The 14,698-nt window shown below is 40.4% G+C and overlaps 1 protein-coding gene across 5 annotated transcripts in view; it reads left to right on the forward strand.

Moving 5' to 3' along the window:
• The window catches only part of si:ch73-63e15.2 (protein strawberry notch homolog 2), a 64,353-nt gene extending 50,147 nt beyond the window's left edge, over positions 1–14,206 (forward strand). For all 5 annotated transcript variants that reach the window (XM_044200747.1, XM_044200748.1, XM_044200750.1 and 2 more), the window contains 16 exons: positions 411–493; positions 842–1,024; positions 1,220–1,341; positions 1,501–1,632; positions 1,780–1,915; positions 3,413–3,525; positions 5,043–5,114; positions 5,309–5,417; positions 5,529–5,600; positions 5,752–5,895; positions 6,228–6,322; positions 7,455–7,547; positions 7,738–7,869; positions 8,515–8,591; positions 8,925–9,115; positions 9,751–14,206. In XM_044200747.1, the coding sequence (XP_044056682.1) occupies positions 411–493; positions 842–1,024; positions 1,220–1,341; positions 1,501–1,632; positions 1,780–1,915; positions 3,413–3,525; positions 5,043–5,114; positions 5,309–5,417; positions 5,529–5,600; positions 5,752–5,895; positions 6,228–6,322; positions 7,455–7,547; positions 7,738–7,869; positions 8,515–8,591; positions 8,925–9,115; positions 9,751–11,009 (3,013 nt within the window). In that variant the 3' untranslated portion in view covers positions 11,010–14,206. The remainder of the gene's footprint in view (positions 1–410; positions 494–841; positions 1,025–1,219; positions 1,342–1,500; positions 1,633–1,779; positions 1,916–3,412; positions 3,526–5,042; positions 5,115–5,308; positions 5,418–5,528; positions 5,601–5,751; positions 5,896–6,227; positions 6,323–7,454; positions 7,548–7,737; positions 7,870–8,514; positions 8,592–8,924; positions 9,116–9,750) is intronic.
• Positions 14,207–14,698: the final 492 nt, after the last annotated feature.

Consider the following 14,698-nt stretch of genomic DNA (forward strand, 5'->3'; position numbering starts at 1 on the left):
AGAACATGTCTTCACCACATACATACATAAAATGAGTATAAGTATTCAGGCCACGCAGCTAGAAAGTCCTCAGTGTTTATCCTCAATTAAACCAAACAATCTCTTTAGTTATTAGCAACGATTTAATTTAAATGGCTCATCCAAGAAAAACAAGACAGGGAAGGTACAGGTGCCGAGTGCTCTGAACTTGTTTGACCCTAAACCTCTCACAGCAGACATGCCTGAATGTCTGAGTATATTAGATCACACACAACATGTTCATCTGCCTGTCAACACCTGACAGCTATAATGAGGCCAAATCAGGAATGTACAGTGTCTAACTGCCACCACTACCCTGTGTTGTCCTGATTGCTTTGCTGTCAGAATAAAAGTTTCTCTCTCTGTTTCTCCTCTTCATCTCTTTCCTTTAGGGGAGTATTCCAGTCTCTTGTAATGAAACATTTCCCTTCAGAAAAACAGAGGAGAGAGAAAGCACCGGGAAATAAGAGAAAACGTAAGTGAAGAGGATGCAGTTGTCACACCATGCCAGCACGTGTACCCCTAAATAATATTAGAACAATTCCCATATTATGTTTTTCGCTCTTATTGTATGTAGCCAGTGCTCAGCTGACACATTAGGCATTAGCCCTGCAGTCTACTTTAACAGTTAACAGAGTGTTGTTTGTGTATCTGGTTGTTTGCATACCGTCTGACAGCCTTGATTCTCAGTGAAACACCCTTTTTCTTGCAGTCTGCATCTACTTTTTGGCCTCTCATTGAATGATACTACTAAAAATTAAAGTGTTTTTGAGCTGTGCTTCTCGTTTCTCACTCTTAATATCATGTTGTGGCTTCCAATCAGGGAAGCCTAGAGGTCGCCAGCCCAAGGTACCCAAGCACACCATGGACAGCGGCGGTGTGATCAACATCAGTGATGACAGCAGTAGCGACTCCGATGGCATGGACACGGACTCCAACTCCTCGCCAGACTCCCTGCTAGACAATGATGACGTCATCTTTGTGAACCACACTAGCTGCCAGACAGGTAGGGAGGTGTTTTTTTTTTCTTCTTCTTTAGTTTGTGTTCAAATTTTGGTCTCAATGAAAAAGATGCATGTCTAGACAATGGAGTTACCTTTCACACAGTAGCTGACACTGTAGCCTCACTTGCCCTGTTATTTTTGTGACTCTTGCCTAATAGTGTTACATGGTTAATGTCCCCTCTTCTTCTTACTCACAGCCAGGATAGAGGAGATGAAGCAGGGCCTCCTCAACAAAATATCCATACTGGGAAAAGAACTACCTCTCAATACCTTGGACGAGCTCATCGATAAGTTTGGAGGACCAGATAAAGTCTCAGAGGTACAAGCCTTACACACTCTCCGGCCACGGATATCTAATAAGCTTGACTTGTCGGCACTTAAGTCAATGTTCACATATAAAATAAACATGCATGTTGTTTTTTAAGCAGAATTTATTTTCCAAACATATATTGAAGTGTCGTGAATATTTTTTCTGCAGATGACTGGTCGTAAGGGTCGTGTGGTGCGGCGTCCTGACGGCAGCGTCCGCTATGAGTCACGGGCTGAGCAGGGTCTTACCATTGAGCACATTAACATCAAGGAGAAAGATCGCTTCATGAGTGGAGAGAAGGTCAGATACACCAATCAATTAGATATATGTCTTGCATAAAAAAATTCACGACATGGCTGCAAACAATCTGTATCTTAAATAAATGTACCGCTTTATAAACATTGTGCTATAAGATCTCCACCAATAATCCAAACCTCTTTCCTCCAGTTGGTGGCCATCATCTCAGAGGCAGCCAGCTCTGGGATTTCACTGCAGGCGGACAAGCGAGTGAAAAACCAGAGGCGCAGGGTCCACATGACCTTGGAGCTGCCTTGGAGTGCAGACAGGGCCATTCAGCAATTTGGTGAGTCAGGAAATATAATCTTACAATGAGCCTTTCAAAGGTAAAGGGGAGTAAATGCGACAAAAAAATATTTCTTCTTTCCCATTAAAAGCAACTGTTACAGAAGAGGAAGCAGTGCATATCATGTGATTGATGTGGGTTCTTTTTGTAGACATCATCTTGGGTCTTTCAAGCTAATTTAAAATTATTACTGTTTGTTGAGTGGTACATGTACGTCAGTATTATTTTCCTTTATAACATTGTTACTATAGCAACAAATGTCAAACACACCTAACACAAAGTTTGTCTGAAAATGATTCATTACAACTCATCACATAATGTTACCCAATATGTGGCTTAAATTAACTTTTTTTATCAGTGAGATGCAAATTTTTTTGGTGCTACACTTCATGATGTAACAAGCTGGACTGTCACGAATACGTCAGCTTTCCAGTGTTTCCTGCTTTCTACTTGTATGCCTGAAACGGTTAGCAACTTTGGGTCAAAGGGCATCTGGAATGATAAAAGAGAAATATGTAGAGGAGTAGTTTCAAGGTCAGGAGAGGTCACTCCAAAGAGCCCTGCCTAGTTTTCTCTCTCATGTTTAGGCCAAAAATTATCAAATTAGGACAAATGTTGTCTTGTCTCACTGAACAGTACTGGTTAAATGAGGTTGTGGTTGCTTTCAGTTATTCCACATGGTATGGTCTAAACATTTGACCTTCTGTACCAAAAATGGTTGCAGTTGTTTAATCCGTTATTTAACATCAGTGTGTGTGTGTGTATATATATATATATATATATATATATATATATATATATATATATATATATATATATATATATATATATATAAAATGTAGTTTGCTGCAAGGCACAAGGATTTAGTTAGCAGGTTAGTGTTCACACACACACACATTGTACAAATACACACAGAGAGTCATTGTTATTTCCTCATAAGAGAGAAATACCTTTGGGAAAGTTTTTTGGTTGTTGTGAATAACACACTGTTCAAAGAGGGAATCTTCTCGCCGAGTGTAAAGATCAAATTTCGCTGTCCTTTGATGTTGCAGACTGTCTCATGTCACCAAGAATATTTCCTTCTTACTTTTCTGTTCCTAATTTTTTATCCATTCTTTGAGTGGATGCAGCTTGTGTTTTTTGTTTTTTGTCTGTTTGTCTGTTGATACCAATAAAGTCTCTTGAAACCATAGATGTTGCACATAAAGTAACACAAGGAAAGTTGGTGTGAAAATGATTACCTCATTTGTCAAGGATATTTTCATTCATTTCATTCATCTGGCATTCATCTGTTTGACAACAAAATCACAAACATGACTTTGGGTGCTCTTCCATCTTTGTTGTAAAAATTGTATTGTAGTTTGTTATGTATTATGTATTTCAGCTTTACGGAATTGATTAAGCACACTGTAAAATGTACTCAGGCTGTAGTCCTCATCTCTCTTACTGTTTAAATTGTAGAAATTCTGTCTTATCATCTTTTCCTTGTCTTTCCAGGTCGCACACATCGGTCCAATCAGGTGACGGCCCCAGAGTACATCTTCCTCATCTCGGAGTTGGCTGGGGAGAGACGTTTTGCCTCCATTGTGGCTAAGAGACTAGAGAGCCTGGTAAATATTATAGCCTTATAGATGTGTTTGTGGGGGTGTGTATGTTGCATCTGCTCTTCTTGTTTTGCACAATTATATGTCCCATGCTTTATTTTTCCTTTTATCTGTCTCATAGGAAAATAATCCTGAGAAGCATTGTTCTACTGTAAACAGAGAGGATCTGTGTTTATTGATTGTTGTGCTCTGGGTTGCCATTGACTGCCATTTGCACCTCACCTTCTGTCCTTCCTGTTTCCAGGGGTATTCCCTAGTCTAGAAGCTCTATATAGAGTCTCTTTTATTGTTGGTTTGCTTGAAGTTACATCAACTTGTCTCCACAAACCTCAAGAGATTCTGGGTCTTTCCCTTCTCCAGCTCAATAATGGAAAACCGTATAAGCAGAAAAAGCAAAGCAGCTTGTCTGGATAATTTATGAGTCTAGGTTTATTTTCCATAATTATCAATGCATTTCAGCACTAGCAGTCATTTATTTCCATAGTGACACAGCATGACCATTCTTTTGAGAAAAGGGCAAGGAGTGTGCAATGGGATGGCGGTTCCAGGAAGTCATTCCTGTGTTTGCCAGCCGTGTTCGGTAAATCTGCATCAAGAATAGGTCACATCTTGTGTGCCTGCCTGCCTGCCTGAACCCGATACAACACAAATGCACACAGATACACACAGAGTCGCTCCAACTTAGACGGCTGAATACCTTTGCAACTGTGACTCCAGATCAGCAGTGAAGTAATATTCTGCTAAGACATCCCTTTGTTTTGGTATCTCAAGGCATTTTTCTGTGTGGGCAGAGCTAGCAGCTGGCTACAAGACTGGTTTGCTGTTGACTTCGCTTCTTCTAAATTTTTTCCTTCACCTCCTTCGCAGTTCATTTGAAATCAGTCAAACACAGGCTGGGATCTTAGATAAACCCGGCATTAAATGTTAACTAAAGATTGTGTTTAAATGATGTTTCTTGATCCACTTTTTTTCTTCTAGTTGTCTTCTGTCTCTGTCACTTTGCAAAATGTTGCTTGCAGTGTTATTGAGGCACAAAATGATGTTGAAGAAAAAGTTTAGCTTTACACCTCATCCTCATCCTTTTCCTCTTGATACCCTGGGCAGAGACCAGGCTGTGTATTCTGTTATAAACAATTAATGCAATAACATACACTGCACAATCATGTTAAATACTGTATCACTCATATTTAATAGAGCAGAGTTCATGAATGAAAAGGCCAGAAGTCCTTGCTGTTGTCTACTGTAAGGTTGTAGTAATCCTATAATAATTGTATAGGATCCATATACTGTACATATTTATCCTTTTGTTATTACTTAGTTGTAAAAATTCATGTTCATTCACTCGTACCAAGGCTGAGCAGTGAAGTCAGGTTGTATAATGATGTTGTGTAATGATGATCAACAGCAAACACGATATATCCCATGTCACTGCGTCCGTCTGTATTAGTGTGATGATGCTGTGAAGGCTGTAAACCTAATACCGCTAATACTAATAATAATACCATTGCTAATCCACTTTGCAGGGTGCATTAACCCATGGAGACAGAAGAGCCACAGAATCCAGAGACCTGAGCAAGTACAATTTTGAGAACAAGGTAAGCAAATTTAAAACCCCCTGAAAATAATATTCTGACCTTTTTAAGTGTCAAAAAATGCTTCTTTATGGTTTTTCTCACTTTTAGCAGTATGCAGGATCTCTTATGTTAACTGTTAATATGCGTCGCTAAGTTGCTGAATGAGCCTTCTGAGAGGATTTGTCTTTACCAATTACATGTTCCTTTTCTTGCAGTATGGTACCAAGGCTCTAGATAAAATCACCAAAGCAATCCTTGGCCACATAGAGAACAAGGTGCCCCCTCCCAAAGGCTACCCTGCGGGTGACGCCATGTTCTTCAGAGGTATGTTTGAGCTTTGTTTGACTATCAGCATGTGGAAACAGAGAACAACTTCACCAGCTCAAAGTTTACTGTGATTGATCAGTAAATCAACTATGTCTTTCTTTATTTCAGACATGAAACTTGGAATGATGGATGTGGGCATCTTTTGTAGGGAGTCTCGCTTTGGGATCAGTACTGAGAAAGGTAGAATACCCAAGAGGCATGCAGGCATATTTTATTATACTTAAGATGAATACGGCCACCTACTTCACAGTTTAACTCCGCTATGTTCTGTGTTCATCTATCAACACAAAATCAGCTGCATTAACTGTTCTGTATTGTGTCTTTATCCCAGACTGCAGCATCACAAAGTTCTTAAATCGCATCCTGGGCCTGGAGGTCCACAAGCAGAACTATCTTTTCCAGTACTTCACTGACAACTTTGACTACCTAATCGAGAAGGATAAGAAAGAGGGCAAATACGACATGGGAATCCTAGGTATGGAGATCACATGTTACTCAAAACACATTGTTTGAGGTTTGACATAAATCCACCATTTGTGATCCAAAATGTAATGTAGCCCCAATCACCAAAAGTTAAAATACAAGATTAGAATCTGCTATTACTTTTTAAACTATATTGACAGACTTTTCAAAAACAGAATCATCAATCAAAATCAGTTATGTTGTAAAACACTGACAAATGTTGCTGTTCCTTTCTTCTGTTATCTGCCAACATACCTTAAATTGGATTGATTTAAAAAGAAAGATGGTTCCTAATCTTCTAATGTGAGTAATTATTTCAACCTTGTTCTTTTGTGTCTCTAACAGACCTTGCCCCGGGTAATGATGAGATCTATGAGGAGAAGCAGGAACATTTCTTGACAGTTGGAAACCCTCAAGATGGACAGGTTGTTCTCTATAAGGTAGGCACCTCATAACCTCATCTCAGGTATATTGTCAGATGATTTTCTTGAAATATGTTGTACATCACTGATTCACCTGTGTTGTGAGACTATCATTACTGTGGGCAGAATATCAATATTTGTATCATATCTTGAGTTAGTCTGCCATGTCCAGCCCTAGTTTTAAAGGGGCCAAACTAAGAATTGTCTAGCTCAAACCAAGAATAGACCAGCATTATTGTGTGGCCTAGGTGGGCCTATATGTAGGGTGAAGCGCCCACCAGGAGGGCAACAGCAAGGCTGATGAGCACAGGCACATTTACAGGCTGATCGTAGGCTGATCTTGAGGCATTACACGTCACCTTAGGATTTGTCCTTCTTAATCTTATAACAGAATGAACACTGTTTTGTTGTGTCTGCCAAGAAAGTTTGAGCATTATGAACCAGAAGTGATTCTATGAATAAACATGATGCCCAAAAAATGCAAATCTTGTGCTCTCTCTTTTGAATTAAATCCAGCGGGGCTTGTAGGCACCCAATATACCAAAACAATGAAAAGCTCATGTTTAATGGCAGCTAAACAATCTTCACAGATTAGGTAGGAAATACCAATGACTATGATTTCATTAAGATTTCCAAGACAAGGTTTGCACTGTGCACAGTTTTTTCAAGAGACCTGGTACAACTGTGAAATTTGTTCCACAACTTGCACTCACAGAGGTAACTCAGGTAGCTATGAGGTTTGATTGATGTAACTTTGCTAGCAGTAAGACTGTGATCATACAGGCTTAGACAAGGGCTGAGGAGCCTATGCAGACACTAGTCGGAGGTGGAAACAGGATAATTACTGGTATCATCTGCTTTTCGCTGTCAACTGCAGGCTAACCTACATTTGACATTTCAGATTTGGCAGCCAGGCAGAATGCTGCACAGCTAGGACCAGTTTAGCAAGTATAGCGAGAGAGTGTTAGACTCGGGTACACGCATGACTGTGGTAGACAATGAGTTTTATTCACTTATACAATCACACAGATATACAGTATGTTTTTAAACATATGTTAGATTTCTTTTGGGTTGTCTCACCTTCAGGACTGTTTGGTCCCCTCTCTTTCAAAGCACATGCTTTAGTCTCTGATCCTTTTTGCCCCTGTAGATCATTGTGGACAGAGGTATGCCCTGGGATGAGGCTTACAACAGGTCACTGAAGCTCAGCGGTCCTGACGAGGGATTCTACCTGTCCCAGAAGGTGAGTCCATGTTTTAATAAGAAAACTAAACCTGAAGTCTACTCTAAGAGGCACTGTATTTATAGGATTTATTTTTTAACACAAACCTCACAGAATAACAATGTGATGACACAATGGGTGTCCACTGAAAAGACTTTTTTAGTCCCTAAGACAGTGCAAATAATTCACTCTCTGTGTGGCCTTTCCACAGCTGCGAGGTAACCACCCATGTGTGCTGCTGGCTGAGCAAGGAAGAGGCAAAAACCTCATTGTCTACAAGCCCAACATTGGCAAGCAAACTCACCCTGAGACCCTGGACAACCTGCAGCACCGTTACCGGAAGGTAATTAGCTCGATTTGTCTGTTGATGAATCAGTTAGGCTAATAGTTGTGTCTGTATATTGGTTTTTAAATACTGAATAATGTCTCCACACAGAAGAGAGAGAAGAAAAAACATTTTTAATTTCATCCTAACATTTTCATTTTCATAAAAGTTCAACTATGAGCTTGCTTATATTGTCACAAATATTGTCTTTTGAGTTTATACTTCTTTTGATTATGGGGAAGGTTTGACGGAAGACAAACCTGGACATTCTTAGGACTTTCCTCTTGATCTGCAATTGCGGTTTGGAGTATATACGGAGTCTGATGCCCCCTTGTGGCCATGGAAGAGTACCGAACCAGGCAATGTTCAAGGCACTCTAGAGCTGAACAATGTAGCAATACATACCTTTCCTGTTTCCCTTCCCTACACGAACAACAGGATGATGATTAATGACCTTTCACCATAAACCTACTAAACACAATAGTCATCTTCTCCTTGACACAATGAAGGATTATAAATGAGATGAAACTATATGACTCTTGGTTGGAAGTTAAAGATACCTCTTTATTACTAAAGTTTCTGTGTTGTTAAAAATGTGTTTTTAAAGCTGCGTACTGTGGAGACTCCTTTGCTGATTTCGGTGTTGTACATTACCTTTTCCAGGTGACTCCAGAGGAAGCCAGAGACAGCTGGGAGAACCAGTTCACCTTCTCCTTCAAGAAGTGTAGCCATGCCAACTGGTAAGTAGGAATTCACAACATCGCTTGGGATTAATGGCTCAATGCATCCAATCAGGCTGGTACTCATTAGGAGTCAGTCAGGGTGGTTTTAAGGTCAGATGCCATTCCCAAGGATTTGCAGATCACCTGAGAACTAGTCATGAAGAAATAACCTGTGAGTCTGACATGTGCCTTCGTCACCGGATGACCAGTGAACTGTGTTTAAAATGCTAGGATGGAGCAGTCCTGCAATCTGCCATACAGTTTTCCTGAAAGAGGGATTTGCAATAAACTTGTGGGCTCGTTTGTTGTATGCATAAAATGTTTGACTTTCTTTTCTGTTTCTTTCCTTAGGAATGGGAAGTGTAAGAAAATTGAGGAAGGCCAGGAGTGTCTGCAGGGCATGCGCCTTCGTCAGTACCACATGTTGTGTGGTGCTCTGTTGCGTGTGTGGAAGCGCGTATCCGATGTGGTGTCTGACATCACCAGCTCCAGCATCCTGCAGATTGTCCGCCTTAAAACCAAGCAACACAACAAGCAAGTCGGTCAGTACATCCCCCTGACACAAGTGATATGCAGTTGACTAACACGGTGCACGTTTTTACTGGTTTTTAGAAGACCTCTCACACTTGACATTGGTAGGAATATTCTGGAAATATTGATAAAAGGGAAGTCTAGGCCAGAGTATTTCAATGTGAACTCGAATTACCAAATGTCAGTGAGTTGTTTTGATTGTAAAATGTGATGCTGTGAAAGTGCTGACACTTCTTTATGACAAATTGAGGATTTCCTCAATTCTCCTATGAACTCCTAACTGATACTTATGAAATTATTAGGCCAGAAACACTGGAAATGTTGCAGTTCAACTTGACACGAATGAAAACCCAACAATATGAGGACACTCGCTGGAGATTCAGTGTCTGGTCTATTTTCTCTGTGCACTACACAAAGATTTTACAAAGACGTAAAAGAAAAATACACTGTATATATGTATCTTTATAATCTGTTTACTGTTGTTAATACATGTGCAGTGATATCACCTTTAAATGAAATGACCATTGTAGGAAGATCTGGTTTTGGATGGTCACATGTTTTGAAAAGTCTTTAGCAATTCATTCTGTAAAGTTTGAGTATTTACTTCACTGATAACTGACATGGCCGTACTCCTCATCTCTCCCAGGCATCAAGATCCCAGAGAACTGCGTGGCCCGTGTGCGTGAGGAGCTGTTGCTAATGGACGAGGAGGTGAAGAGGAGACGAAAGGAGAGGGAGCAGCAGGCTGTGGACCAGCGACTAGCTGAGGAACGCATGCGTAAAATGGAGCAGGAGAACAAACACCTCCTGGCAAATCTTTTCAACCAGACACCCATGCTTAACCAGTCCCTCGCTCAGTCTCTCGCCCAGAGTCAGAAACTGAACCAAAACACTCTACAAGCCACTTGCAGCCTCTCTCGACAGCTACAGAGCTACAGAGAAGCTCAAAACCAGTCCACTTTACAGCAGCCCTCCCAGAACTTAACCCTGTTGTCCTTACAGAGAAATCCTAGCCAAACCCAGCAAAGGACCCATAACAGCTGGCCCAACAGTTCCACCACCACCAACCAGGGCCCTCTGCCCAGCACTGCTACCCTTGGCTCCAGTTTGTCACAGTTTTACCCCCAGGCCTTTGTTTCCTCTTTTCCACAGCTGAAGAACCCGTCTCTTCCACTCCATCAGACCACATTGTCTCCCAACTTGTCTTCCAAGAATCCCCTGGATGAGATCTTGGACCTGACTGTGAGCTCACCATCCCCCTCCCTAGACAGCACAGAGGGCGGACTGAATCTGGACAGCCTGACAGGACACTCTGCAGCATTCGGAGAAGACTTTAATGTGGACTCTCTGATCTCTCAGAATGCACCGAATGCCCAGCACGCTTCACAAATACAGCAGCCTCTTTTGCTACAACAGCAGCAGCAGCAGCAGCAGCAGCAGCAGCAACATCTGCAGGCAACACAGCAGCAGAGCCACAACCTGCTGGCCAATAACCACCACCAAGACTTATTAGCTTTATTTGACTTGCCCCTGTCTCCCCAGATGCCCACGCAGAAAGCCAGCCCTTCATCCTCTACCTCCTCTTGCTCTTCCTCCACGTCCTCCACCTCTTCTGTGTCAAACAACCTGGTTTCTCACATCCCCGCCGGCCTCCTGCCCACATCCACCCTCATCGCGACATCGTCCCCCTCTTCTCTCTTCTCCAGCCCGTCCTCATCCTCCTCTCTGTTTTCCAACTCTTCCTCTCACTTCACTTCCACATATCTCCTCCCCCAGTCAGACCCTCTTTCCTTACCCAACGGCCACTGCAGCCCCGCCGCTCTTGACGTCCGCGAGGCTCTGAACAGCATGCTACAGGCCGGACCGGACCGCAAGTCTGTCATTCAGTACCTGCAACAAGACTAAGAGCTTAAACAGCAACAGCTCGTCTAGACTGTTTTTCTTTAGGTATTTTTTGTTTTGTCTTTTAAAGCAGATTGTGTCTTCTTCGCTGCTGTCTATGATCGCACCCTCGGACCTACTCCCTCTCCCCTCAGGGCCTATAGTCACATCACTGCCTGTCCTGCGCTCAGCTCACCCTTCTCTCTATCCACCTGTAGCGTTCACCTTCTTGAGGCTGTTGAGGTGATAGCGGGCTCGATCAATATCAGATTTCTGCACCAAAGTGTGTCCTCCACAGTGAAAGGCAGCTGGAAAAAAAAATATGTGATAACTGTATTTTATTGAACATCCGAGCTGTCAAAACAAAAGCTCATTCATTGAGGTGTGGAACATATTTAATAAACCTCCCGCTGCTGATTTTACGAGGTATGATTGGTGAAGTTGCTGGAAGCTCTAAATGCCTTTCACCAGTTAAAACCACATCTTTCGACTTTGCTTTACTGTTACTTCGCTTCATGGCCGTTTGTCTTGACTAAAACAAGGCTGTATGCAAGGCTTGGTTTGAGTGAAACAAAAGATAGTGTTGAACTGGAAGATGAGAGAAAAACAGATGAAATCTTTTAGCTGATTAGCCATGAAATGCCTCAGTTTTGATTTTTTTCTTCTACATGCTCCCTCTTGTTTCTCTCCCTGCTTATATGAACACTAGTGTGAGGAAAAAGGGAGAGGAAGAGCAGTCTGCTGTTGCAAACAGTGCCTTTTGGAGAAATCTATAAATGCAGTCTTTAAAAATCCATGTAGCCTAATGTATAGATTTGTACTATTGAGCATTGGTTTTAATTTAAATATGGTATATTTGTATTTAACTTTTAGCCCCCTCACTCATTCATTCAGTCAGTCAGTCGTTGTTTGTGTTACACTATGCTAGTGGTGGGTTTCAGGAAGAACCGCCATTAAGTCTGTATGTGCTTGTCTGATTATCTGACTTGTCCTTTTTACTGTGTCCTTCTGTCCCTGTTGATACGAGGTCAGAATGACACGGATTATTGAGCAGCATGGATAAAAAAAATTGTGTCCAAAAATTTTAACATTTAGTGATGTGACTCCTGGTTTGATTTGATTTTGAATTTCTCAGGAAAGTCTCGAGTGCATTGTTGTTGTGTTTTTTGTTTTTTTGTGTGTGTGGCATTTTGACCAACACAGATATGAAAATTAGTTTTAAGTCTTTAATTACAGTGAATAAGAAAGAATTTCAAGTTTTTATCGTCTGGAGGTCTGAAGAGAAAATCCTGTTGTTTTTAACTAAAATTTCACTTTGATAATAGCAGTAAGTCTGAGACAAATTTCCATTTCAGGCATCAAGGCTATAAAAACATTTGAAACATGTGACTTGTCATGTTCGCTGTGTATGATAGTACATATTTAAAAACCTGTGAGATCTGGCCATCTGTGTGAAAAGGATGCACTGTAGTTGGTTCATGACAAAATGCCGGGATAAGTTCAAGTGATTTAAGAAGCAATAAAACCATATTCTACATTTGTTATGAAACATAAATGCCTAAGTACTGTTTACGCTCAACAGGCAAAGCTTTGTGGTTACCTTTGCATGGTATGAATCTTCTTATTTCTGTTGTGCTTCATAGTCTTTTAGTTGAACAGATTCTGAAATGCATACAACCTTTTGTATAGTAAGTTTTCACGGGATGAACTCAATGCGTTCTTGATGTTTTAGTCATCGTTATTATTAAAGTTATTGTTATTTATATTTAAGGGACATTTAGATTTTAGATATGTTATCCTGCTTATTAGAATAGTTATCAAAATGTTTGGTCAGGGAAGTTTCTAATTTTCAAGATTACTATAATACAAATTCTATTATAACCTGCCACCAAATAAGATTGCACTGTTCTGTACTGCTGTACAGTGTCTGGATTCATTTCTGCTCATTTCAGTTTTGCTTTTCTCAAGTAGAATTGTTTCTCCAACTTGTAGACCTTTGTCAGATCTTCAGTTTGCAGAGAGATACCAAAGTGTTCCACAGACACCCCTAAAGTTACTGGCTCTAAGATATCAGAACTTTTATCAATCTCAGGAAGAAACCTACAAGAGGTGTAACGGCGGGGCGTTAGCAGAAATATATCATTTCCCCTTATAACAGTGGTGAAACTAACCAATACATGTGCTATTTTTTCTTAACTCTGTGCTGTGACTCTTGCTGTATTTATGTTTTTAGACTTAATGTGATGGGTTTGTTGTTTGTCCTTGTGAAAATGTCAGTGATTCTACATGTTTATGCCTTCTTAGGGCAAAGATCAAAGGCTGTTTCTTTTTCAGAAACATTCTTTTTCTGTGGACAGTTTTATTTTTATTTGTGTTGCAGTTGTTGGACATTTGATTAACGTAAAGGCTGACAAATTTCTGAGTCAATTCGCACCAGCATACGTACTGAAATGTGCAATTGATCTCAGTGTAACAGATGTTTAGGTTTAGACTGACACAGTATCTCAGATTCTCATCAACGCTTTTTTAAATTTGCAGCATCTTACTATAGCACGTTTTCCTCGTACCCCAAATTTGCTTTTAATATTCCACATCAGGCACATTCCGAGACATCAGTCTGCAAAAGATTTGCCTTCGATTTTGTGTTTTATAGTCACACAATAAAGCTTTATGCATTTGAGGGATATGGACCGCATTTTTAGGAAGAAAAAGCTTCTTTTTTTAGAATCTTTTATTCGTGTAGTTAGGCCTTTTATCATTTTATTATCATTTTGCACTAAGAATGGCATAATCAAGTTACTGTTCTCTTGTTGGTTATGATTGAGCGTTGCAAGCTTGTTTCTGATCTTTGATGGATAGCTCTGTGTATACTGTAACCATCTCTCTTGTTTCTCCACCGTTTGCATAATAGTAGGTTATCAATGTTATCACTCAAATAATTTATTGCTAACAAAAAATGAAACAAAAAACATGCTACTGATTGTATGTATTTTTAAACAAAGCCTATTTTTTCTGTAAAAAAAGAAACTGTGTTCAGCACTTTTATTCTGGGTTGTGCTTTTGTTTTCTATATATTTATAATTTAGATCCAAATGTATATATTGTAAAATTTGTGCCTTTCGACTAATTCTTTAAAAAGGTTTTCTACTCATTTAAGGAAGGACTATATGAAATTGCAATCTTAACTTTGTAAACAAATAAAAACTTGAAGATTGCTGAAACAGAGTCTTTTGTTCATCTGGGTTGTCCCATTCTTCTTTGTCCTAACACCTGGAGGTTTATTGTGGGCTCATGTAAGAAGAGGCAGCACGTGTGACGTCACTCCTCATTTATTTAAACAAGTAACAAAGAAAATAGAGCAGAAATAAAAAGTGAAGGCTGAGCTGTTACTCTACAAACATCTGTGCTCAGCAGCCAACAACAGACTTTAAGTTCACACACAATATGAACAGAACTAGTTTCTGCCAGTGATGTGCTGCAGTATCACATTAAACACGGGCATCATTTGATGAATGTCACACAGCCATGGATGAATTCCTGAACACGCCTACCAGGTACACCCCCGGGGGCCCTATAAGCCAGAGCCCCCCTGTAAAGGACTGTTATTAAAATTTCTTGTCAGAGTCAAATGACTCAGTCAAAAGTCAGTCTGAAAAACATCTTCACTTTGAACATGTTGTAACAAAGACGTTTTGGGGGGCATCATCTAGAAA

The sequence above is a fragment of the Siniperca chuatsi genome, linkage group LG6 (genome assembly GCF_020085105.1).
Source record: "Siniperca chuatsi isolate FFG_IHB_CAS linkage group LG6, ASM2008510v1, whole genome shotgun sequence".
In the NCBI taxonomy this organism is placed as follows: domain Eukaryota; kingdom Metazoa; phylum Chordata; class Actinopteri; order Centrarchiformes; family Sinipercidae; genus Siniperca; species Siniperca chuatsi.